General features: G+C 44.0%; 1 protein-coding gene across 1 annotated transcript in view; it reads right to left on the bottom strand.

Annotated features, from left to right (window-relative positions):
- Positions 1-3,905, bottom strand: part of UTP20 (UTP20 small subunit processome component) — an 84,931-nt gene extending 81,026 nt beyond the window's left edge. Inside the window, exon 1 of the mRNA XM_065561380.1 lies at positions 3,704-3,905. Within this exon, the coding sequence (XP_065417452.1) occupies positions 3,704-3,748 (45 nt within the window). The 5' untranslated portion in view covers positions 3,749-3,905. The remainder of the gene's footprint in view (positions 1-3,703) is intronic.
- Between the last annotated feature and the right edge of the window lie 23,054 nt (positions 3,906-26,959).

Below are 26,959 nucleotides of genomic sequence, written 5' to 3'. Positions count from 1 at the left end.
CTACTCCCTTCGGAGAGGTGGAGTACTTACGGCACTGCGAGAGAGCTCTCACAGCACTGGCAGCGCGACTACACTCGCGCTTCACAGCGCTGCCGCGGTTGTGAGAGCTCTCGCAGTGCTGTAAGTACTCCACCTCTCCGAAGGGAGTAGCTTGCAGCGCTGCGAGTGAGCGTGCAGCGCTGTGAATTGCCAAGTGTAGCCAAGGCCCAAATGACATGCACTATATAACTGCAGACATTGCTTTTAAAGGAAACATTGTCAAATAGTTCAGATTGTGTAAATAAAGCTGTTTATATATATACATACATACATACATACATACAGAGAGAGAGATTTTCTGGTTTTATGTCAATGAAATCAGTCTTTTTCTTTGTTTGTTTTTTAGTTAATTGGGGGAGTGGATAGAAATGTCCGCCTGGGGTGTTTACAGCCAAACACTGCAGCACCTATTAATGCAGGAGAACAAAAACAAAGATCTAAAGCAGACACTTGAGTTTTATTTTCTAAGGCTATGGCTACACTACAAGGCTTTTAGCGACACGGCTGTGCCGCTACAGCTGTGCCACTAAAAGGAAGGCAGTGTAGCTGCTGTTTGTCGGCAGGAGAGAGCTCGCCTGTCGACAAAAAACTTCCACCCCGCACAAACGGCAGCAGTTTTGTCGGCAGGAGCTCTCCGACAAAGCACTCACCAGCGTTTTTCGTCAGTAATACTTTTGTCGTTCGGGTGTGCGTGTTTTTTTAACACCTGAACAACAAAAGTTTTGCCGACGAAGTGCCAGTGTAGACAAAGCCTAAGTGGGGTGAAGCACAGGTAAGTAAGCTAAGAGCATAAATGGAGGGTGGGAAGGAAGGTAAATATTAGATTTTTTAAATGATTACAGTTTTCAGTGCATAGCTGTTCTAACACATACCACAGAGCGGGGTGGCCAAACCGTGGCTTGCGATCCACATGCAGCTCTTTTACTGTTAAAGTGCGGCTCATGAAATCCCCGTGCGGCTCATGAAACCCACATGCCCCCCCATTTTCCACCTACCAGACCGGGGGGGAAAGCTTGGGCCTTCTCCCCTGTGGTGGGGTGGTGCTAGGGGCTTCTACCCAGCGGGGAGGGGAGGGTCTAGGGACATCAGCCCCACAGGAGGCACCTGCAGGCGCTTGAGCCCTGCTCTTGCTGAAGCCCCAAACCGCGCCTCCCGTGGGGCTGAAGCCCCTAGCCCCACCATCCTGGCAGGTGCGCCCAGCTCTTGAACTTCTGAAGTTTATCGTATGCAGCTCAGAGGATCAGTACATTTGGCCACCCCTGCCATAGAGCTTGATCCTGGCTTTAAGTAATGCCCATGCAGCGCCCCATCGTCTTCAATGGATGGGTAGAAATAGGGTAGGTAAAGGATAGGTGGGGGAAGAAAGGGGATGTGCACGCAAGTGCCAGTTAGCTTGCATGATCACAATGGAAGATTGATTATTAACAGTCTGAAGTTTTATAAGTAACACAAGAACTTTTAAAAAAAGATGTATTATCTTCATGTTCCTAATTGTCTTCAATTATCAGCGCATTGCTCATCTACAGGTGTCTATAAAAATATTAATGACTGACAGAACACTAGTTATATTTCAGTATAAGGAGTCTTTCCAAAACAAAGAATTACAGCAAACATTTTTCATCATTCAACTAAACATTGTTTTAAGCAGACACTATTTGGATTTATTTTAAAACACAATTTCTGATGAGAAGTCTTTAAATAACATGCCCTCGATTCATTTTTTGTAAATGCCTTTCTAAAGTATTTTATTGGGGGGGTTTCTCGTCCTACCCTGTCAATGGGTTTCTAGCCTCTTTTCAGCAAGGGAGGCACATTGACTGACTTGGGAAACAGTGAAAATGACTACATGCGAAATGTCGTCCAATACACAAAGTAAACAAACTAAAAAATTAGGAGAACTTTTTTTTTTTTTTTTTTGCTATCTCCTTTCAGTTATACCAGTGTTGAGTATTACTTGTGACTATAACAAATACAAAACCCTCAGACAGAAATATAATAATTGAGTTAATGCTGTTTCTTTAAACATCAGTTACACCACTTAGAACAGTGTTTCCCAAACTTGGGATGCCGGGAATATCTGCATGATTAGAGCATCCTGCGGTAAGCGGCAGTCAGTACGTCCCTCGGCCCACGCCGCTTCCAGCAAGCGGCGTGGGCCGAGGGACGTACTGGCTGCCGCTTCCCGCAGCCCCCATTGGCCTGGAGCAGCAAACTGTGGCCAGTGGGAGCCGCGATCGGCAGAACCTGCGGACGGGGCAGGTAAACAAACCGGTCCAGCCCGGCAGGGGCTTTCCCTATACAAGCGGCATCCCAAGTTTGGGAAACACTGACTTAGAAACCCTTTTTTGGGATAGTCATGTTAAAGAGATTATAGGGGCTATTAGATATTCCAGCAAAAAACCTCAGCAAAATACAAGGTTTGCTATACCAGTGCAGAAAGATGTATCTGAAAGGTTTCATAGGGCCAAATCATGCCCTATAGCAGAAAAATATACAGGAGAGAAAAATGTTATTGGCACTTGCAGAGTGTTCTATATGTTATCTAGGTAAGATGCTCTAATCATGCAGATATCCCAGAACCCTGGAGGAAATCATTGACACTCATAACATCAAATCAGACAGCCAGGGAATCCCTCCAGCCATACCCAGGCAGTGTGATTTCCTCTAGAGCAGTGGTTCTCAAACTTTTGTACTGGTGACCCCTTTCACATAGCAAGCCTCTAAGTGTGACCCCCTTTATACATTAAAAACACTTTTTAATATATTTACACCATTATAAATGCTGGAGGCAGAGTGGGGTTGGGGTGGAGGTTGACAGCTCGCGACCCTCTGAGGAGTCCCGACTCCCAGTTTGAGAATCCCTGCAAACTTTTTGGCCTGAGAGCCACACCGGGGTTCCGAAACTGTATGGAGGGCCCGTGTAGTGTCTGGCGGCTCCCAGCAACCATCGGCACTAGCTAACGTTGATAGCACTGGTGGAGGCAGTCGAACTAATATTGGCAATGGTAAGAATTTTTTACACAGATTTCCCTAGCATAGGTGAATCTGCAGGTTCCCAAATAACATGTGGTACTCGCTTTTCCCTAGCGTAGGCAAAACTGTGCTCATTTGAAGAAGTTTCCATGAACTCAGAAACAGGGAGGAAGCTACTGCTTTTGCTCTCCTGTCCTCTAACATTTAGTGTGAGGACCCCAAAGCAGGATTTTTGCTTTTGGTTTCCTTTACTCCACACAGTGAGGGGAAAGGAGAGGAGGAATTCTGATAAGGCCTGTTGTGAATAGCAGAGGGTCAAATGAACGGAAACTCATTCTAACAGGAAATGCAAAGAGGGATCGGGGTAATATCTGGACTCTGAACAGAAAAATCATTTGAACAGTGCGATTAGATTATAACCTCTTCACAACTGTGTCTTCAGGGCCCAGCCCAGCATGTGGGCCTTAAAACAATAACTAGGGAGCCCAAAACAGCGATGGGGGGGGGGGGGGAGGGAACTGTTTGAGGAAGAGAAGGAGTCACCCCCGAGACGTGTGTTCCCAGCCCGGGGACAGTTGTGCTGCAACCCCCGGCCAGGGCAGCGCTCGGGGAAGGGGCGGCCCCACTCTCCGGGGCTGTGTCCGATGACCAGGCGTCTCCCCGTGGCTCGGCCGGGGGCTCAGACACTCACCCTGTGCGTGTTCTCGGACTTGTGCGAGGAGGATTTGGGCTTCATGGCCCCGAGCGGGCGGGCTCCGAGTCCGGGAGTAGCAGCCGGGGCCTCCTCCGCGGGGCGCCGCGAAAAAAACACACGTGCGGCCCTAGCTGCTGGGCGCCGCCATCTTGGCTGAGGGAGGCGGGGACTGCCGGCGAGGGGCCGGGCTGGAGGCGGCGGGGAGCTGCTGCTGCAGCTGCCAAGCCACGTGTGCTACGGGCGGGGGAGGCGCTGGGGGCGGGCCGGCCATAGGGGGCCCTGCAGCTCCGCCTCTACCCTGCAAAGCTGCTTCCCTGGCCCAAGGAGAGTCCAGCCTGATGCGTCCTCTGGCCCCGGAGTCCGGGCCTCCCCCGGGTCGGAGCTGCTGGCGGCTGGTCTCGTGCCGGATACACTGGCAGCGCCACGCACATTGGCAAGACCAGAATCCGGCAGGACTTGAACTGGGCGTAGCCCCAGATCGAAGCTAGTTTGAAAAATACCTGTGCGGCCCTGTCTTGTGCCAGCCTCCGGCTCTGCCTCCCCCATGCTGAGCTCCAGTGCCTGGGTGTCCTGGCTTTCCCCGACATCTCCATGTTCCTCCAAGTTTCTTAATAGCTGCAGTGCGAATTGACCATTTGTCCGAGAATCAACAGGATTCTTCTGTTAGTCTCAAAGGTGCCACAGGACCCTCTGTTGCTTTTTACAGATTCAGACTAACCCGGCTACCCCTCTGATACAGGATTCTTCTGTCTACCTAGTTGCATCGACATGGGTGGTTACGTTGACCTAACTACAGTGATCAGGGCACAGAAATTTTTCACAGCCCTGAGCAACGTACCTGGGTCAATTGAATTTTTAAGTGTACACCAGGCCTTCAAAAGACAAATACAGTAGAACCTCAGAGTTACGAACACCTCGGGAATGGGGGTTGTTCCTAACTCTGAAATGTTCATAATCCTGAACAGAGCATTATGGGTGTTCTTCCAAAAGTTTCCAACTGAACATTGACTTAATACAGCTTTGAAACTTTACTATGCAGGAGAAAAATGCTGCTTTCCCTTTATTTTTTTAGTAGTTTACGTTTAACTCAATACTGTCCTGTATTGCCTTTTTTTTTTTTTTTGCCTCTGGTGCTGCCTGATTGCGAACTTCCGGTTCCAAATGAGGCATGTGGTGGACTGGTCGGTTCATAACTCTGGTGTTTGTAATTCTGAAGTTGTGCTGTGCAGCACAGGCTTATGCTTGGTTATAGAAGGTCATCTTTGTAATCAATACGAGCTAGAAACTTGGGTTGTTTTTTGTTTTGTTTTAAATAAAAAATTAAGTTCATGTACTCACTTGAGAGCTTCTTATTCATCCTGGGTAGGTGGATTTTTCAAACCCTCAAAATATATATACACCACTATTACATAATAAGTATTAGTGGGATAGTTAGTTGGTAAGCATACCTACCATATTTACTTTGTACAGTTTTAGTGAAGATAAATTAAAGTTATGTTTATTTCTATCCATCTTAGGTACTTATATGGCCCCCATAGTTATGGTATTTGAATACCTCACAATCTAACACACTGATCCTCACAGCACCCCTGGGAAGTAGGGAAGTGCTATTATCCTCATTTTACAGATGGGGAACTGAGTTACAGATAGGCTAAGTGACTTACCCACGGTTGTAGAGGAAGCCTGTGGTGGAACAGGGACTTAACCCAGGTCTCCCTAAGACTAGTGCACTAACCACTGGCTCTCTCTATATAAGTCTCTTAGTGCTTGATCATTTGAAATAATATAATGGTGCTGCTAAATGTAGTTACCAAATAAAAGCAGGTGTTTCAATGTAAGACTCTTTTGTATGTGTATGTATCACATGTTTGACACTGTTATCGTGCTATTTGTATAATAGTATTTACATTGCATTTTTGCTTCCCACTAAAGAGCAGAGAAGAGTTATAGGTATCATTGAAAGAAAGGAAAGACACTACTGAAACACCCACAGTATATGGCAGCCTGCCATCGAACCAGAAATGTATAGTAATGCAAGACTGACACTGAATATTTAATTCCCCCCACACACACACACACATATACCTCCAGTGTGAAACCTTTCCTAGATCTAGATACTTGGGATGTTAACTTGGGCTGCACTTGTACACTGTGCCATGCTAATAAACTTTTGGAAATTGCTGAGATAGATGTGCTAAAACACCCCTACTCTCCCAAAACATAACAAAAAAAACCCACCACACACTCATTTAGGAAAGCAATTGAGTCCTGTGGATAGCGCAATGGAACCTGTGTTCTTAGTCCCAGCTTGGCCATAAGCTTGCTGTGTAACTTTGTACAAGTCGCTTCACCACTCGGTACCTCTGTTTCCTTATCCTCCCTCTCCAACTGGGAGGAAAGATGGTCCAGTGGTTAGACTGTAATCCTGGGATTTGAGAGATGGGTTCCCTTCCCACAGACTTCGTGTCTGCCTCAGATCCCAGTATATAAGGTGGGGTTTATTATTATGAATCATGTTTATTACAGTAATGACTAAGATTACATTTGCATTATGAGCTGAATGTGATTCCCCTGCCTGTCTACGCCTACTCACACTAGCTCTTATCCAGCTAGCACGAGTGTAAATAGAGTAGCCGAGGTAGTGGCAGCAGAAACACAGCTTAGCCATGCTGAGTACCTACCTATCGGCTTCTGACAGGCTTAGCCATGTCTCTGCTGCCACTACCAGTGCTACTGCCGCTACACTGCTATTTATATTCGTGCTACCTCAGTGAGAGCTAGAGTGAATATGTGCACAAGAGCAGGAGATGTACTCCTAGTTCGTCATTTAGATGTACCCTATAGACCAACCAAAAATGGGGCCCCTTTGTGCTAGGCCAGGGATTGGGAACCTTTGTCACGTGGTCTGCCAGGGTAAGCACCCTGGCTGACCGAGCCGATTTGTTTACCTGCTGCGTCCACAGGTTTGGCCGATCGTGGCTCCCAGTGGTTGCGGTTCGCCATCCCAGGCCAATGGGCGCTGCGGGAAGTGACGTCCAGCACATCTCTTGGCCCATGCTGTTTCCCGCAGCCCCCATTGGCCTGGGGCAGTGAATCGCAGCCAGTAAGAGCCACGACTGGCCGAACCTGCGGACGCGGCAGGTAAACAAACCGGCCCAGCCCGCCAGTGGCGAGCCGCATGCCAAAGGTTGCCGATCCCTGCACCAGACAATAGGGAGAAGAACTCAACCCTTTTCTGGCTGCTGTCAGCAAGAATGCAGGATGTTCTGTAACATAAGAGATGTTTTCAAAAGTCACAAATATTATTTTAACGTTTTTAAACTTGTAACCCACTCACAGTTTGACAACTGAGACTCTAATTAACACTAAAGCTGGTAACTGGACACATGTGTCAGATATTAACCCAACAGGAAATGGTGACCGATTTAGACTCATAGACTTTAGGGTCAGAATGGACCATCATGATCATTTAGTCTGACCTGAACATTGCAGGCCACAGAACTTCACCTACCCTCTCTTATAATAAACGCATAACCTCGGGCTGAGTTACTGACGTCTTTAATTAATGATTTAAAGACCTCAAGTTACAGAGAATCCATCATTTACACTAGTTTAAACCATGCTGCAGAGAAAGGCAAAAAAAAACCCCAAAAACCCAGAGTCTCCGCCAATCTGACACCAAATATGGTGATCAGTTGCATGTGGTCAACAATGATGATTTTCCTTTCACAGGAACCCTTGGCTACAGGTTGCAGGGCGAACTGCACTTTTGTCCCCTTTCTGAGTGCCAGCCACTCAGGTCTTAGGTCTTGTGCATTTACCTCTCCTGGAGAGGAATCATATAATTCCCCCACTGTTAGACCAGGCCCTGGGCTACTGTACCCTGTGTTTCAACCATGCTTACCTAGTAGGTCTGATTGCATTCAGCACCCACAGGCCTTCAGGAGTCTGTGACCAGTGGTAAATAGCGTGACCAGGCTGCTTTCTTAAACCAAACAATTGTTTAATTTTAACAATGGGTAACAAAGCACCTAGAAAAAAGGATTTTAAAATAACAGCCTGTGTATGTCTATCTCACCTAAAGCCCTACTATTTGTGATGGTGGCCCAGGCAGACCTAACTTCTTCACCCACTCCAGCATGTCCTGCATGCCAACAGCCCCCAGCAATAACTGCCTCTTCCCTACAGAGTTCTTTTTATCCTGTCTCAGTTCCTTTGTCTTCTCAGTACTTGCGCTTTTTGGCTCCATTGTCCAAAACCAGTTTGTTGGACTCCGTGAAAGGTCAAGTCAGTCTCCTCAGGGCTAAGGGCTTTCCCACAGTTCTGTCTTCAAGAGTTTGCTGAGGGGGAATCTTACCTTGAGTCACTATTTCGCCTTCCCGCTTGTTTCCCAACATTCCTGTTGATTAAAATGCAATCATACAGTCAACTTCCCAGTACTTAACCAGTATAGTCATACCACACTGCTCAATAACCGTGTCAACTTACAACATTCAAATTATTTCTGTCACACCTTTGTATTGCATTAAAAGTTGCTTTGTCTTATTATTTATTACATACTGGTCACTAGCACAGTACATGCTCAGGACATGGTCCCTGCCACAATGAGCTTATAAACTAAAGGACAGGACAATCCAATACAAGCCAATATGTAATGAATGGCTTTATTTGAAGAAGAGACAATTTTTAAAATTAGTAGTTTGTAGATTGTACATAGATTTTAAGGCCAGGGAATTATCACCTAGTTTGACTTTCCTTTATTGATATATGGCTGTGATGGGCTAATGTTCCTAGGCAGAAGTTTATAGAGTCTCATACATAGTTTCAGTGTAAGAAAATTCTTAGTTTTTCAAAACTAAGTATAATAGACAAACAGATATGTTGACAGGCCAAATATATTTAGAAAATAGTTTTCAAACTTAGGTGCCCAAAGTTAGGTTCCTAAATCCATATTTAAGCACTTAAATAACTAGCCTGAGTTTTAAGTGCTGAACACCCAAAATGCAATGGTGTGTAAATTTACTCACGTAGGCCCCAATCCCTCAAAGACATCCATGTATGCTTAAATTTGCACAATCTGAGGTGTACCATTGAAGTCAATGAGGCGACTCACAGTGTGTAAAGTTAAGTATGCACTAGGTATGTTACTGGAACTCTGGTACATCAGAGGAACACTTGCTACTTCCCACCACAGCAGAAGACAGCAGTGAAGGCTACAGCACGTCTGAGGTCAGGTTACCCAGCTTCCAGGATGTTATATTGACAAGCTGTTGAAAACTTCAGCTAAAGGAAACTGATTTTTTTCACTCAACAGTGGAGAGCCCTTTAGAGACAATAAAAAATATTTTCCTTGACAGTTTCCTTCTGAGCTTTTAGCTGTTTCTTTGCCCTATCTCACAGGTAGAAACCCTGCAGGATTACATAGTCACAATGTTCAGAGAAAAAGATTTGTGAAAAACAAAACAGCAAAAGTAGTGGAATGTTCTCCCTGAGATAGCTTTTCTGCTATGCATGAGATTCACAAAGGCACTCAGCCCGGAAATGAAAGACAATGCTGGCTGGGTGATGGCAACAACCTTGGTTCCTCTTGGTGGGTCTCTCTATTGATGGTGTCTTTCTCAAGCTGGTGCCAAGGCTTTACATCTCACGGGTAATTTTTGAGCACAACCTGGAGTATAGAAGCTCAGGTTTCAGCAGCAATTAATGCTTTTTCATCTCTGAAATATTCAGAAGATGAGGCTTTGTCACAGCAATCCATCTCTTCCTGATATCTGGGATGCACTCCTCTAATGCTCTTTATTTGGGGTAATCTTTGAGAACTCACTTTGGTAGCATGTCTCCTCGGGGGCTTTTCTCCATAAGAGCTGCTGATGCTCATGTGCTGTCAACTGCAGTAGATGCTTATATGTCAGCTCCAAAATTTTTGTGTGCTTTAAGCGTTTTCTATTAGTATATGTGGCAGTGTTCACTCACCCTTGGAGGCCATCCCCTGTTTTGCTGGGATGTTGCCACTATCTTTAGCTCCAGCTCCTCTTGTAGGCCCCGGGTCCCAGGTCTTCTGTGGCTCCACTCTCTGGCCAAGCCAGCTAAGTGTAGCATAAATGAGTCCCCCCTAACTTTTCTGACCTCTTGGGCTACTGAAGTCTACTCTACATACAACCCCATCTCAGACTTCCCTCCCACAGGAGCCTACCCTGCTCGCTCTGAGTTTCCCTCCATAGGAGGGTCCTGCCTTCACTAGATCTTGCCCCTTTTTTCCCCAGAGCCCACACAATTCGGTCGGTCAGTCAGTTAAGCATGTAAAAGTCTCCATCTCCCTCAGCCTTCTATCCACTATTGATCTCCCTCAGTCTATTTATAAGGCCTAGCTCCGCCACTTCTGGCCAGGGGGCAATTAGTTAATCAGCTACCCACAAGGTGTAGAGCACAACTAACTTGAGGTTTATCCCTTACTTGTAGGTGATGGGGGTTAAGCCCCATTACAGTATATAAGATTTCAATAATCTAGGACAGGGGTCGGGAACCTTCAGCACACAGCCCATCAGAGTAATCGGCTGATGGGCTGCGAGACATTTTGTTTACATTGACCGTCTGCAGGCACGGCCCCCCACAGCTCCCAGTGGCCGCGGTTCACTGTTTCAGGCCAATGGGAGCTGTGGGAAGCGGTGGCCAGCACGTCCTTGTGGCCTGCCTCTTCCCGCAGCTCCCATTGGCCGGGAACGGTGAACCACGGCCACTGGAAGCTGCGGGGGGCCGTGCCTGCAGACGGTCAACGTAAACAAAATGTCTCATGGCCCACCAGCCAATTACTCTGATGGACCGCGTGCCGAAGGTTGCTGACCCCTGATCAGGACAATCTGCTTGAAGGATTGCCTACTGCCCTAATCTCTGGTGGTACTTGTTACAGTTCAGAGCAATTTCATCTGTATTTCCCCTCAGTGGTCTAGTAAGGGCACCCACTCTCAGGCTCCCAGCTCACTAGCTGTTGCCTCTCTTGGGTGTAGACACACATCTCTGTTCCTTCTAACCAGGGTATCTCCAGGCTGACCAGTTCCCTGCCTTCACTGTTCCTAGCAAAGGCAGTCTGCCTGAACAGACCTTCTTGCTTTCTCTTCAGAGACTGACAATAGAGTAATTGCTACAGCTGTAAGTTACCACATGGCATGCCCTAAGCAAGTTTACTTTATTCTTAAGGTACAAAGCATTAGAGAAAACACATTAAAATCATTAAAAGAACCTACACGCATGCTAATAAGCTTACCAGACACCATCCCAACTCTAACAGGGGTTCTGGCAGGATTCTCAGGGTTCTCCCCTCTTAGGGGAGTCCTACACAGCTTCAGCTCAGAACAAGCACACCAATGACAAGTTTAGCCCACCCTTTAATACAGATCAGAAAGTCTTTGAACTGGAGATCCCAGAAGTAGGTAATTGGTACACAAAGAGTCTTTCTCCCCAATGTGTACCTTCGAAAGGTTGGCTTCAGAGGGAGAGAATTTGCATTCCCTCCCCTCCTGATATTTCCTAAGGAAATCCACTTCAGGGGTATTTTTCAGAATAAATCTTTGAACTTCCTCATACTTTCCAGAGATTGCATTGACCCTGCCTGCTAGAGAAATTCTATTCAATGTCATACTAGTACATACACTACTTGTAATAAGATAAATTCCAAAGGTCTTACTCCTAATTCAATAAAGTTTATCTTCATTCAGAAAAGTTTGTCCCGGATATTACAAACTATTGTCAATCTATCACAGTATCCAGCTGCTGGAATGACCTTTGAGGCTACTCTATATTTACCCCATCTAATGGGCTCCAAGATAATATATGGGTGTAAAAGAGGCATAAAGCCACCTTTGCCCCACCAAACCCAGAGTTCCAGGTGCAAACTAGCATCACTGGGGATCTGAACCATCAGCTGGGGGATGGGCCCATGTACTCACTTCACTTCTATTTTTCTTCTTTATCTCTCTTTTCCTTAATTTGCATTTTTAATTCTCTTTATGTTTTACCTTATTTGTTACTCTCTATTTGACCCCTTTCATATTTTTTCTCTAGCTTTAGTACCCCTCTTCTTGCTTTTCCCCCCTCTTATTTCCAGTTTCTCTCTTCCTTTCTTGAACTGTTGATTCTTGCTTCTCTGTTTACTCTCTTCTTCCCCGCATCCCATGTTGTCCCTTCTTCTCTCTTCCATTTTCCCAGTTGTGGTTGACACTGTAAAATCACTTCCCATAACTGAATGTACTAGGAGAACATCTGGTGGAACTTTTACAGATGAACAGATCAGAAGACTAAAGAGAAGGTCTTGGATCTTACCTCCTTTGGACTCCATTGTGTGTCTTGGAAGGAACAACTGATTTACTCATGGACAATGTTGATACATCTAAACATATAACAGATTTGCAAACACATGATCTCCCATTCACATATACACCTCAAGCAATATGCACCGGTGTATTCCCACTAGGAGTGCCCTTGGGAAGGAGGTGGGTTGACGGAGAGCAGCAGCCAGAGTGATGAGGATCAAGAAATGGGTTAGAGGAGAGGGATCATAGTCAGTGGGAGTAGACAGCTCACTCAAAGATTTTGGAAACAAAGAGAGGAAGGATGGTGGCAGTTAGAGAGGAAAGGTATGTCTGAGACAATGTTTTGCAAGATAGGTGTTGGGGGGACATTTATTTAGGCAGAAGGAAAGGAGCCAGAGGAGAGAGCGTAGTTAAAGATAATGGAAAGGGAGAAAATGAAAGAAGGAGTGAAGGAGGACAAGAGGCATGTGAAGTAAGAGTAAAAGGGACAGGTTGAGGGGTTAGAGTCAGACAGAAGGGAGACTACAGAGTTGGTGAAAGAGACATTTGAAAATATTAATAGAAGGATAAATCACAAAAAGGTGAAGTGTTAGGTCACTGGGGACAGCGCATGGGAGTACTTATTCCTGTCCCTTGACTGATCACAAAATTATCAATGGATAGAGACAGATACAGTAGAGACTGTCTGGATAGCAAGGGAAAGAAGGGGAAAAATAGAAGAGGAAACCAAGAACAATACCACATTGTGACTCACTTTTTCATTTATCTTTCTGGTGAACATTTGTCAGCTCTTCCTAGTTCATTAACCTCAAGTTAACGCACTGGTTGAATTGTAAATCTATCTCTATAAAATTAAAAACCTTAAATAAACAAGGAATCCTAAAGCCAAGAGGATAAAGTTCAAACATGTAACTAATTCATCACTTCAGTGAAAGATGAGAGAGGTGCAGGGGGTCTGCACAGTAAAATGACCCACTTTTATTTATAGTGCGAGTACACAGTATAGTTATGCATGTTGTATCATTATCCATTTTTGAATAGTCCATGAACAAATTGTGAAATTCTCATATTTATTTCTTATTTTAAATTAATAGCAGAATAATTCTTGGGCTGCAGATCTTTCGTAAGAAGTTCATTACAAATATTTAACATTCAAGCTGTGTCAGTGACTTACATGCATCATGTTGTACTATCTCTGTTCCCTGATTGATAATGTATTTAATTAACCAACAACCATGCACATTTTGATTGTAGAATGTGCATTTTTGTTGGCTGGTTATGCAATTTGAAATATGCTTTCTGAGACTATTTGAGCAATTGATCTTAAAATCAATTTGCTAGCAAAACTTATTTGACAGAACATCCGTGGAAAGCAAAACCGAAGAGCAGTCAAAGTTAATTAATTAAAAATGTCAATTTAATATTTGATTTCCCCTTCCTCCCCTGCAGTATTTCTCAGCTCTAGTGCTAATTCCCCCTCTGCGGTCCTATACTAGTCACTTTGGCCAAGATCCATAAAGGTATTTAAGCTCCTAGCATGCAATCCATGAAGGTACTTAGCTGCCTCAGTCCTGTATTTAGGCATCACTGATAGCTTGACCAGACAGCAAATGTGAAAAATTGGGACAGGGGTGGGGGGTAATAGGAGCCTATATAAGAAAAAGACCCCAAAATTGGGACTGTCCCTATAAAATCGGGACATCTGGTCACCCTAATCACTGCAATCCACAAAACTCCTGACTGGAAGATAGCTAATGTAACGCCAATATTTAAAAAGGGCTCTAGAGGTGATCCCAGCAATTACAGACCGGTAAGTCTAATGCCAGTACCAGGCAAATTAGTTGAAACACTAGTAAAGAATAAAATTGTCAGACACATAGAAGAACATAAATTGTTGGGCAAACGTCAGCATGGTTTCTGTAAAAGGAAATCATGTCTTACTAATCTATTAGAGTGCTTTGAAGGGGTCAACAAACATGTGGACAAGGGGGATACAGTGGACATAGTGTACTTAGATTTCCAGAAAGCCTTTGACAAGGTCCCTCACCAAAGGCTCTTATATAAATTAAGTTGTCATGGGATAAGAGGGAAGATCCTTTCGTGGATTGAGAACTGGTTAAAAGACAGGGAACAAAGGGTAGGAATAAATGGTAAATTTTCAGAATGAAGAGGGGTAACTAGTGATGTTCCCCAAGGATCAGTCCTAGGACCAATCCTATTCAACTTATTCATAAATGATCTGGAGAAAGGGGTAAACAGTGAGGTGGCAAAGTTTGCAGATGATACTAAACTGCTCAAGATAGTTAAGACCAAAGCAGACTGTGAAGAACTTCAAAAAGATCTCACAAAACCAAGTGATTGGGCAACAAAATGGCAAATGAAATTTAATGTAGATAAATGTAAAGTAATGCACATTGGAAAAAATAACCCCAACTATACATACAATATGATGGGGGCTAATTTAGTTACAACTAATCAGGAAAGAGATCTTGGAGTCATCGTGGATAGTTCTCTGAAGACGTCCACGCAGTGTGCAGCGGCAGTCAAAAAAGCAAACAGGATGTTAGGAATCATTTAAAAAGGGATAGAGAATAAGACGGAGAATATCTTATTGCCCTTATATAAATCCATGGCATGCTCACATCTTGAATACTGCGTACAGATTTGGTCTCCTCATCTCAAAAAAGATATACTGGCACTAGAAATGGTTCAGAGAAGGGCAACTAAAATGATTAGGGGGTTGGAATGGGTGCCATATGAGGAGAGATTAAAGAGGCTAGGACTTTTCAGCTTGGAAAAGAGGAGACTAAGGGGGGGGTATGATAGAGGTATATAAAATCATGAGTGGAGTGGAGAAAGTGAATAAGGCAAAGTTATTTACTTATTCCCATAATATAAGAACTAGGGGCCACCAAATGAAATTAATGGGCAGCAGGTTTAAAACAAATAAAAGGAAGTTTTCCTTCACACAGCACACAGTCAACCTGTGGAACTCCTTGCCTGAGGAGGTTGTGAAGGTTAGGACTATAACAGGATTTAAATGAGAACTAGATAAATTCGTGGAGGTTAAGTCCATTAATGGCAATTAGCCAGGATGGGTAAGGAATAGTGTCCCTAGTCTCTTTTTGTCAGAGGGTGGAGATGGATGGCAGGAGAGAGATCACTTGATCATTACCTGTTAGGTTCATTCCCTCCAGGGCCGGCTCCAGGCACCAGCCCACCAAGCATGTGCTTGGGGCGGCGCCTGGAGGGGGGCGGCGCGGCAGGCCGCTCCAGCCCGAGAGCGGGGCCGCGACTGGGCTCGCCGCCCTCCCCGCGGTGCTCTGGGCGCCGGGGAGAGCGGAGCCGGGGCGGGCTCGCCACCCTTCCCCCGGCACTCTGGCCTAGGGCGGCAAAAAAGCCAGAGCCGGCCCTGATTCCCTCTGGGACACCTGGCATTGGTCACTGTTGGAAGACAGGATACTGGACTGGATGGACCTATGTTCTTATGTTCCTGCTCTGCAGCTGCCTAACTCTGTAGGTTGCCTAAACTCACTCCACACCAAAGTTTTTTCCTCCATGCATAGGGAGACCTCCATCTCCCACCTAAGCCCCAGTGAGACACAAGCCTGGATGGAAACATGTTTGGCCACCTAAATTGCATGTGGAAGTCTGATCTGGTAGGCAGCCTCTGAGCACTTATAACCTTTACCCTAGTGTATAGAGTACTCATCCAGGATGGGAGAGGCCTGGTTTAAATCCACCTCCTGAGGGGAGAAGAGATTTGAACAGGGATCATTCCATTAGACCAGTGGTGGGCAGCCTGCGGCCCATCAGGGTAATCTGATTACGGGCTGCGAGACATTTTGCTGACATTGACCGTCCGCAGGCATGGCCCCCTGCAGCTCCCAGTGGCCGCGGTTCGCCGTTCCTGGCCAATGGGAGCTGCTGGAAGCGGTCACCAGCACGTCCCCTGCCACTTCCCGCAGTTCCCATTGGCCGGCAACGACGAACCATGACCATTGGGAGCTGCGGAGGGCTGTGCCTGCAGATGGTCAAGGTCAGCCAAATGTCTCGCAACTCGCAATCAGATTACCCAGATGGGCCGCAGGTTGCCCACCACTGCATTAGACTATGAAGTATTCCTTCTGTCTGCCTCGCCCCACCCCATCCCAGCTGTTTTGTATGAACTCACCTGAGGAGCCTAATCCAGTAGACATGCTCAAGGCCACCTACAGGATCAGGATCCTGCATACAACCTAGGCAGTTAAACACCCATCTTCTCCCAATTCATGGATCACTAGCAGTGATAGGCATTCGCTTCCTGCAAACCAGACTTAGGGGCTTGTCTCTGAGAGAGGAGTGGAGCTTAGCACTCACCCATTGGCATCTTCCATTGGCTAGCTTAAGCAGCACCCTACCTAGCATGCTGCCTTTGTGGATTGCAGTCTAAGACACCTTCTTTCCCCATTCATTGTACAGGAAGCCTAGGCACCTAACTGAGGCTTTGCAGATCGCAGTGCTGGTCTTGTGATTTTCTAGGTCAGGGATTGGCAACCTTTGGCACGTGGCCCACCAGGGTAAGCACCCTGGCGAGCCGGGCCAGTTTCTTTATCTGCCGCGTCCGCAGGTTCGGTCGATCGCGGCCAATGGGGGCTGCGGGAAGCAGTGCAGACCGAGGGATGTGCTGGCTGCCGCTTCCCGCAGCCCCCATTGGCCTGGAGCGGCGAACTGCGGCCAGGGGGAGCCGCGATCGGCTGAATCTGTGGACGCGGCAGGTAAACAAACCATCCCTTCCCACCAAAGGTCCCTGTTCTAGGTGCATAAAAGTTAGGCACCATCATACTTAGCGTTGCAAAGCCTAAATACCTTGTGGATCTTGGCCTTTGTCTCTCTTCCTTAGGCCTCAATCCAGCAAAGGACTCAAAGGGGCCTAACTTTAAGCATGTGAATAGTCCTATTGCAGTACTTACTGGATTAGGGCCAGAGTTTCTCCATCCCTATAAACTGTTGTTCCTTAACTTAATCCACACCCAACATTCCCATTGCATTTAGCAGGAGTATTGGAGGTGCAAAAAATGCAAGGTCAGGTCCATACTTCTTGCAATGCTTAATTAGTTGTGTATGATGGACTTTGAAGACAAAAAGCACTAGATGACTATTCCATATTATTACTGGACACAGATGGAATGTAGTCTGTGAGAAATGACTTTTAAATCCATTACTTGCGTCTGATGAAGTGGGCATTCACCCACGAAAGCTTATGCTCCAATACTTCTGTTAGTCTTAAAGGTGCCACAGGACCCTCTGTTGCTTTTTACAGATCCAGACTAACACGGCTACCCCTCTGATACTTGACTTTTAAATGTTCCACTATGCTTTTGTTGGAATTGCAAATCCAATTACTTGGCAACAAGAGAGTGAAAAATACAGAAAGTCCCTGTAAAGCAAAGTCCCAGTTCTAAGAATACAGCTGCCAAGTGGATATAACTTTCTTAAGAGAGCTGATCCTAATTCCACAGTGAATAGTAATGATTATATCTTTTCTTTTAATACCCACTGCTGGGGCATTTTGAAACATCCAAAGACCATTAATAGAAGAGCAGAAAAAATATATTCACAGTTATTTAAGCAATTTGCTAAAATATTTTTCATTTTCTTTTTATTGATGATTTTTTAAAACATCACGATAAAACAGGTATAACAAGATATCTATATGTAGCCTTTTCCATTCATTTAAATGGAATTAAGATAAACTCACTCAGTATCGGTTTGTGGATAACTGGCTACTGTGTTAGTCATCCAAAATAACAATGTATGGTCAAATATAGCTAACAGGATAGATGAAAGCAGAACCAAATAGCAAATAATGTTCAGGAGCACAAAACATGATCATCACTGACCCCTGATCAGTGATCTTCAACTGGACCTTAACTACATCAGAATCAGGGTTACTGATGATGATGTGCAAGTAAAGCAGTGCAGGAACCAGATTTTTTGTTTTCATGATTTCAAAATTTCTTCCATTCCAGAATGGAATAAAAACAAAATATTTTGAAATCTCACATGAACCAAAATTCTGAAGAAAAAACAGGTTTCCGGTTCAAAGGTTGTGTTTCGACAAAAATCAAAATATTTCTTCTGTTTATACCTATTTTATAAATATATTTTTCATTTTATGTTCTATACTGTAAAATAAAAAAAAATTGAAGTGAAAAGTTGTTTCAAAATGAAAATTCAAAACATTTCATTCTGAAAAGGTTGAAATGGAACATTCTGACCTTATCAAAATGCTCTTTTACAATTTTCATTTCAAAATGAATTTTCATCAAAGGTGACATGTTTTCACGAAATGTTTCATTTTAGATGAATTGGCATTTTCTGAAACAGAAAAGAACAAAGCTTGACTTTCACATCCCAGTTCAATGTTTGTAGGACAGATAGTTAGAACAAACATTTCTTTATTTGTGAACTGATCTGGAACTTGACAGACACACATACCGTACATTTAAGTTATTTTTCAGAAGAAAATTATAATTTAAACTTTGTTAGCTCCTGATCTGCCAGAGCTAACCATGAATGCTGTTATATAGCTGGCAAGCTGTACCTCTGGTTTCCACTGCTCTCCTAGTCCATTTTAAGGATTTTAGGAGAACAGCCTTTGCCAATACCAAGCTTTCATCTACACCAGGGATCTGCAACCTTTGGCGCATGGCTCACCAGGGTAAGCACCCTGGTGGGCTGGGCCAGTTTGTTTACCTGTGTGAAAGTGAAATAAATTATATTAAAGAAATAGAATGAATTAAAGAATGCTGTATGTACCTTTAAGTAGAAATGAGAAATGCTGCAAGCCAGGGGGCAGGAAACCAGACATTAACTGCTTAATGAATTGCCACACTTAAGGGCAATTGGTGAAGCATTAGCCTTAGATCGAGAAGAGTTAATAAGGAAGCAGGATATGCGTATTGTGCCCTTGCAAATTTTACAGTTTTGCTCTCTCTGTCCCTTTGTTTAGTTCACACCCTTTTAGCTGTATAAATAAGACTGTTTGAATCTTGCATGGGGGCTCACATTATCTGAATGTATTAGCAGAGCGCTGTGCTAATAAAACAGAGTGGTCTAACAAATTATGAGTCCTGAGTCTAACTTTGACAATTTGGAGTTTCCACTGAGATGGCAACCATCTTCACTGGGGCCGTGTGATTCTCTGACCATTTTTGTAGGATGACCGTGGCAGCCGGCACCTGGGCATTTGGCCCAAGCAGTCCTCCTCCTGAACAGAAGGGTGCACGACCACAGTGAGGTCTACGCCATCGAACCTGTTGGTTCCCACTCTGTTCTGGTAGGGATCCCGGGATCTGACATCAGGAATCTGGTCAGGTAATTATTTCTGTGTTGTGTCCGGACTGAGGACTGTCCTGTCTCTGTGTCTATCTGTCCTCCTGTGGAGTGTTTGAGTCTGGGTGCTATCTCCGTCCAGGGATCGGCAGACCAAGGGGTTCCTGTCCCCACGGTCTGAGTGAGTGAAATCTGCACAATCGCAGCCGCACCGCACCTTGGGTAAAACCCTTGGTGTGAAACAAGGGCGATTGAGGCAGTAGCCTGTGGGGTCCTTTTGTGTGTTGCACCGGGCATCGCTCTGATGAACCTGAATTTCCTTCTTGTGTGATTGGTGTGTGTAAAGTCCTCCTGTATTGGTAACCAGACGTCTAAGTTGGAACAGTTCCCTAAAGGAACGCCGGCTCAGTTTTAGGAAGGGTCCGGACTCCTGTAAATTTCTGGAAAAATGGTCTAGGCTAACTCAGGGAGATCCCAAAACTCAGTGGCCACTGTTAAAATCTTGGAACAAAGACTGAGTGGATGTCTTAAAAGACAAACTCGACTAACCTAAAACTAAATTGGCTAAAGGAGAGGTTAATTGTTTCTGCAGTGGTGAGAAGAGGCAAATCGTAGGTGGACAAAATCAAAACTCACCTCTCTCAAATATATTCAAATTATAAGTTAAAAGCTTTATTAAAAGCCTCCTCTCCCACCACCAGACTGAGCGCTCCCCTTTACCCCGTTCTCTGAAAAAAAAACAACCAACAACTCTGGATCAATCCCAACCCCCTCCATACTCCCATCTCATTGTAAAAAGGATAAAAAGCCCCTTGTTTTGTTCCCCTTCATTGTCTGCCTCAGAAACTGATTCTTTAAGGAGGGTGGGCTCCGCAACTAGCCCCCACCCTTCCTGGTCCCTTTCCTTAAACATTTCTTTCAAAATTGTGAAATGACCACAATATCACTCACAAAAATGGTTCATTGGAAAAAGCAGGATTGGGCCCAGACAAGCAGGCAAGCAACAGATAAAGAAATACAAACAGGTTGAAAGCCCTAAGGGCATAGTGTCAGGAGTAAGTGCAAGTAAGAACCCCTGGAACAATACGTAGGTAAAATCTGAGTTGATAAAGATGTCATTTTGAGAGATAAAGAAGTGATTTAAGGAAAGAGAGTGAAAAGTTAACTCTACAGAGAGAGAATTAAGCAGTTAAACCTTGTAAAAATGTCAAGAACCTTGTTAAAATAATTCTTGGTTTCTTTGCAGCCATTCTAAAGGAAAAATGGGCCCTTTTCCAAAAGAATGTCTGTAAATAATCCAGGTAAAGAGACTATCTAATTAAAATAATTTGACTATAAACAATTTAGTCAGATTTGCTAAAAGAACATAGGGGTTTTCTATTGGAACTTAACTGCCCCAAATGTATAAAGGTAATGTAATCTATGTACAGCTATGTAAAAACAAAGCAGAGTAAAAGGGATGTTAAGGAAAAGAAAATGTGTATGTATCTGTCTGTCTGTGGAAATATGTGAGGTTTGTAAAACTCCTGCTTTGTAGGTTTAAGATAAATTGGTTTTGTTTTGTTTATAATGCCACTAAAATCCATTTGACTCTTTAATTCAAAGTTGCAAAACTGACAGACCTTTTTGCCAGCACAGGTAATCAGTGTTGGTTGGCTTTGGGATTTGGTAGTTAACCCTTAAGGGGTAACTTGATTCTTTACAAAATTTAAATGTTTTCAAATAAAGACCAAGTCATGACTGCAGCAGGGCAGTCAAAATCAAAAGAATAGGGAGAAATTCTGGATTATTTTTGTTTGTTTGTTTGTTTTTGTAACAAAATAGCAGATGAAAGCTGTAGCAAAAGAATAAAGACAGTGCCCCTCTGAAGCAACAGTAGGGGTGAGGTGCACAAAACAAAAAGAAGCAATGTTAGAAACACTGAGCCTTGGGATGGCTCTGTGTAATCAGACTGTCACTTTGATAAGGGTACATAAAACTCTGTAAGAACAAAAGAAACAGTTACACCTTATGTAAAAATTAATATGGCTAATGTTTTAAAAGTTAAAGTATAAAAGGAATGTGCAGACATGTGCAGTGTATATTATGGGGGGGGAGGGGTAAAAGAAATGCAAACAAAACATGCTACTTAATTAAAATCCTATTAGGGCTCCAAAGGAGCCACAATAGACTGTGTTTTCTTTTTCAGATCTCTGTGCGTTTTGGAAGCAAAAGTTAAAAGTAATCAAAACTCTGGTAAAAGTTAATTGTGTTCCTTTTAAGACAGAGTCTCTGAGCTCTGCTGATGGCTTTAAATCCAAAAGCCAAGCTGTGTTGATGCAAATTACCTAACTGATAAAGGAAGTGAGAGAACTGCCAGCACAAAGAAGTTGCAGATAAAGAACATACCTGGTCAGCAAACACATTGTCTAAATAAAAGGCACGGTATAACAAGATACCTTTAATTAAAATAAATTTAATGTTATAAGTACTCCTGTAACAATGTATAGTGTGTATGATTTTTGGAAAAATCCTTTATGGTAATGTTGCTTTTCAGCTGTTACCTGTAAACAAACTTAAAGCTTAACACAGCAGGAAAGACACTGTAAACTTGGTCTGCTGTAAAGGGAAAACTGAGGTACACCAGCTCATGGATTTAATGACTGAACAGTGGGATAATTTCCCCATAACTCTTAAAAGATAGAAGCCATTGAAACCTGGTCTGCCTGTAGAACAAAAACACAGGAAAATATGAGGTAATTCCTCTTGTTTTGCCTGCATTCAGCAAGGGTATTTGTAAAAGAAAGGAATATTTTAAGCAATAATAAATGCCACCCCAAAAGGGGTAGAAAAATGTTATTTTTGTCTTTCAGAAAAAGCTAATATCAGCTACAGGACAACCTAATAAAAAACAAATAAAAGTGGGTATGCTTATCCATGCCTGTTGCTCCAAAGCCCTGTAGTAAAGACATCTCACTAGGATCCTGTATGTGGGATAAAATGAATAACGAGACCAAAGTACTGTATAATGGGCTATGTGTATGTGTTAATTCTTGGGGAAAAGTGTTTTAAAAGAATGGAAGTGTTAGCAACCTTCCAATAGACAAATGTAAATGTAATGTAAGTACTGTGTTTACAAAAGGTAAAAAGGTAACATAGTTACTAAAACAAACAAAAGGGCAATGTGGGAAACCAACCCATTCATATTATACACGCAAATGGTAACATGTTAAGAATTGCCACTGCAGAAAGACGTAACAGCTTACCATTGGTATAACATATTTTCTGAATGGTCTCCCACAACTACTGGCATACTAATGTTACTAACCCTAATTGTTTTTGGTTTTAAATTGTATGTGTTTAATTTAATCAAATGTAATGTTTGAAATGTGCTGTTGGATAAAACAAATGTATGCAAAGCTAGAGCCACAGGCCCAAATCACCTCCCAGTATTTTCTATTACGTGGACTAAATAAGAAGTGACGCTGGTGATTAATAATCTTAGTGTCAAAAGGGGGATATGTAGGAGCAGGATAAGAATTAATGTATGATTTGATTTTATCCTGCCAGCCACCATTTTTGAATAGCAGAAAGGAATGACAGACCAGAACAATCCTTATGACTGATTATGGTCACCCTTTTGTTTTAGAATAAGTTATAATGTCTACTATGGTTTCCTATATGTATTACAAAGTAGGCACTCTAGTTAAATATACATTTCTTTGTTTAAGGTTTAGTAAGTAAGAGACAGGATTCTCTACTGTGTCTATGTTAAGTAGATTAGAGGAACATTAAAGGCCTGGGTCTCAATGTAAATTGTCTTGGTTATTGATTGTAAAACTTAGCAAGGTTTTAATTTGCAATGCCTTTTTGCTCGATATAAAATACTACTGTTTGTATTCTCAATCTGTTTGTGTGAATGAAGAATGTATGCATCAGAAAAAGATAAGGTGTGAAGGCCATTGTTATAGCCAGAGTCAAGGAAGAAGAAGTAAAGAGACTTAAAGGACATCAAAGAATCATCAGGTACCGCTTACTATCCAGATGGCTGTTAAACTGTCTGGCATCACAGCGTGCATACATGCTTCGCAGTGTAAGAAGGCACCCCCCAGCAAACCAATCACCTCAGGACCACACAGAGTCAATTTTGACTCCGGAAGAAGACGTAGAGGAACAACCTGCAATACCTTACCATCTACGCACTCATAAGGGTTGCCAGAAGCAGACGAGGACCTAAAGCAAGGCTCAAAAAAAGCAGTAGTGAGCCTAGTGCCTGCTGCCTGGTGGATGTAAAACCGTGACTACGGTTCCCTCAGTTGAGGTTGTCAGAACCAGAAGGGCCTTGCCTCCAAAATGCGCCTCTGGTGGCGCCTGTTCCTCAGCTGCTGGTGTCTTAAGGTCTGGGGAGTCCACAATGACAATTCTTTTATCCAGCAGCAAGTGTGGATAGCTCAGACCCTTAATATTTCTAATTGCTGGGTCTGCAGCCACATCCCAGCCCACTCTCAAGCTAGTGTTCCTGTCCTGGCAATCCCACTCAATTCCCCAGACCTCACTGGAGGACCTTGTTCGTTTAACAAAACATGGAACAATAATGACACTTGGGAAACAGTGGGAATAAATGTGTCTAAATGGATAAGTGTGGTGGAGGGAAAAGGTCATTGGTGTTGAGTGTGTAATGAACAGGGCTGGATCTGGGAAAAAGCCGTTGCCTTCAGCATATTGTGGCCAATGGTGTATGGGATTATTTGAATAAAACTAAAAAGTGGTGGGCTGGGTATGGGGATATGAATTTTTTCTTGACCTGAGGATCAAACAGAAAAAAATCAATTTCATGTTCCCCCTACAGTAACCTTAGTGAAAACAATACAATCTTTCAACACCATGCAAAAAGGCTCCTGAGGTTACAAGCAATAGTTGAAATAATGGCAAATGAAATCGGAGAGAGTTTAAAAAACCCTGGTCAAAGAAACGGGCAATCTGACAGATGGCCCTCCAAAACCGTCAGGCATTGGACATTGTGCTGGTGGCCAGAGGGACCTGTGCTCTCACTGGAAAAGAATTGTTGTGTGTTCATACCTGATGACACCAATGAGGTAATAGATCGCGCTAGTCACTTAGAATAAATTGCATATCTTCCCCATGAAGAGCCGAGTTCTTTATGGAAGTGGCTAAGTAACCTGTTCAATTTCTCTGGCATAGGAAACTGGTTGTTTCAGGGAGCCCTGACTATCCTGTTTGTAATCTTAATGATTTTTGTATGTTTTCAGCTAATCTCCTGTTGTATCCAGAATTGTGTAAGGTATGCCACCCAAATGACTGCCCCAAAACAGAGTGCTAATATGATGATTTCGAAATATCACTGATGAACGAAGAGATAAAGAACGATTAATACGTGGAACCCAGTAATTGTTGGTCTTTGCGTAAGCTTGACCAAAAGGAGGGATTGTGAAAGTGAAATGAATTATATTAAAGAAATAGAATGAATTAAAGAATGCTGTATGTACCTTTAAGTAGAAATGAGAAATGCTGCAAGCCAGGGGGAAGGAAAGCAGACATTAACTGCTTAATGAATTGCCCCACTTAAGGGCAATTGGTGAAGCATTAGCCTTAGATCGAGAAGAGTTAATAAGGAAGCAGGATATGCATATTGTGCCCTATGCAAATTTTACAATTTTGCTCTCTCTGTCCCTTTGTTTAGTTCGCACCCTTTTAGCTGTATAAATAAGACTGTTTGAATCTTGCATGGGGGCTCACATTATCTGAATGTATTAGCAGAGCGCTGTGCTAATAAAACAGAGTGGTCTAACAAACTATGAGTCCTGAGTCTAACTTTGACACGTGCCACGTCCGCAAGTTCCTCACTGTCCGCAGTATGCCATTCCAGGCCAATAGGGGGTTGCGGGAAGCGGTGCGAGCCGAGGAATGTGCTGTTCGCTGTTTCCCGCAGCCCCCATTGGCCTGGGACGGCGAACTGCGGCCAGTGGGAGCCGTGATGTGCCAAACCTGCGGATGCAACAGGTAAACAAACCGGCCCGCCCCGCCAGGGTGCTTACCCTGGCAAGCCGCGTGCCAAAGGTTGCCGATCTCTGGTCTAGCCAATTAGTCTCGATACTTTTAGTGACCTCATCACCATAATGTCTGAAGATGGAAGTAAGCCCTGTGCTGGGGCAAAATCTGAGGCAGGCATGGAGCTGGTTTGTGACCTCAGGCCTGCCAAGGGCCAGTTTGGGATCTGGCCCTGATTAGGGCTAACCTGAAGGTTGCCTTAACTTGGGCCCAGGGAAATAGATGGGGCACAAGACTGCCTTGTCCAACACCCTCCCAATCTTGACCCAACCTGGAATGCCCCCTATCTCATGGGCTCTTGCAAGAGGAGAAGTCACAGAGCCAAGTCTCCTGCACCAGGTGTGTTGTGGGGAGGGTGTGAAGGGAAATATGGCTGCTTTGCACCCATGTAGGTGATGCAATGTGGCCAGAGGATAACTATGAAATGGGCTCTCTCTCTGTGTGACAACCAGTTATGTTTACACAGGGCCGGCTCCAGCATTTCTGCCGCCCCAAGCAACAAAAAAAAAAAAAAGCCGCGATCGGCAGCGGCAGTTCAGCAGCAGGTCCTTCGCTCCTAGAGGGAGTGAGGGACCTGCCGCCCCAAATTGCCGCAGGTGCCGCCCCTCTCCCTTGGCCGCCCCAAGCACCTGCTTGTTAAGCTGGTGCCTGGAGCCGGCCCTGTGTTTACACGGTACCAATGAGAAAGAGCAAATGGGCTTGAGCCTCCTCTTACACCAGTGTAACTCCATTGACTCCCATGGAGTTACTCTTGGTTTGCATTAGTCTGGGTGAGAAAAATCAGTGCCATTGAATTCAATAGCGCTGCCCTGGTTGATTTACTCTGATTCAGGATATTGGTCTGATATCCATTTATTGCCAATATTTCAAAAAGGCTGAATTAGCAAAGAAAGAGGATTTATGATTGTCCTTCTGCACCTTTATGATATCTGAAAATCAGCTTGCATGAAATCCTCAGAAAAATAAACCACACCTACAACAGTTGAATGATGTAAGAGATTTCCTCATAGTTCAGCTTGAGTTTCACAACAATGGTTTGACTTATAATATTTATGTTGATATGACACTGTGCAATAAAGCGTAACTAACTAGATTTACAGCCATGTACAAAGATGGTACAGCTGATGCTTTGTTTATCATTTGTATGGCCTGTAATATGCTAACAAGAGCAAACGATCACTATGAACGCAGAGATATGACCATAGCACACAGAGGTATATTTGTGAGAGAGACCGTTGTTTATACCCATCCTGAATAGAGCTGGGGGAGTGGTTCCCCCAGCTCCCATCCTTCTTTTGCTTCACACAGACTGCTCAGAGACCTTCCCTTTTGTAGATCCCACCATGCACTTTATTTACAGTGTTTCACTCCACCATCTTTTAAACTCTAGTGCAGTCACAGTATTTACAATGTCATCCAACTTCACTACCCCTTCTCCAGAGGGCAGATGGGATAGAAAGGTATCTCCTCCAGAAGAACCCCGTTTTGTCATCTGGGACTGGGACTGGGCCAGTTACTGCTTCTCCCCCTGTCACTTCCTTCCTGTGCTCTAGTCCGGAGGGCTAGGGGCTATAGAGCCAGT

Source organism: Chrysemys picta, chromosome 1 (assembly GCF_011386835.1).
Source record: "Chrysemys picta bellii isolate R12L10 chromosome 1, ASM1138683v2, whole genome shotgun sequence".
In the NCBI taxonomy this organism is placed as follows: Eukaryota; Metazoa; Chordata; order Testudines; family Emydidae; genus Chrysemys; species Chrysemys picta.
Note: the sequence above shows the minus strand (reverse complement) of the source record. Positions and strands in the feature narration are given on the sequence as shown.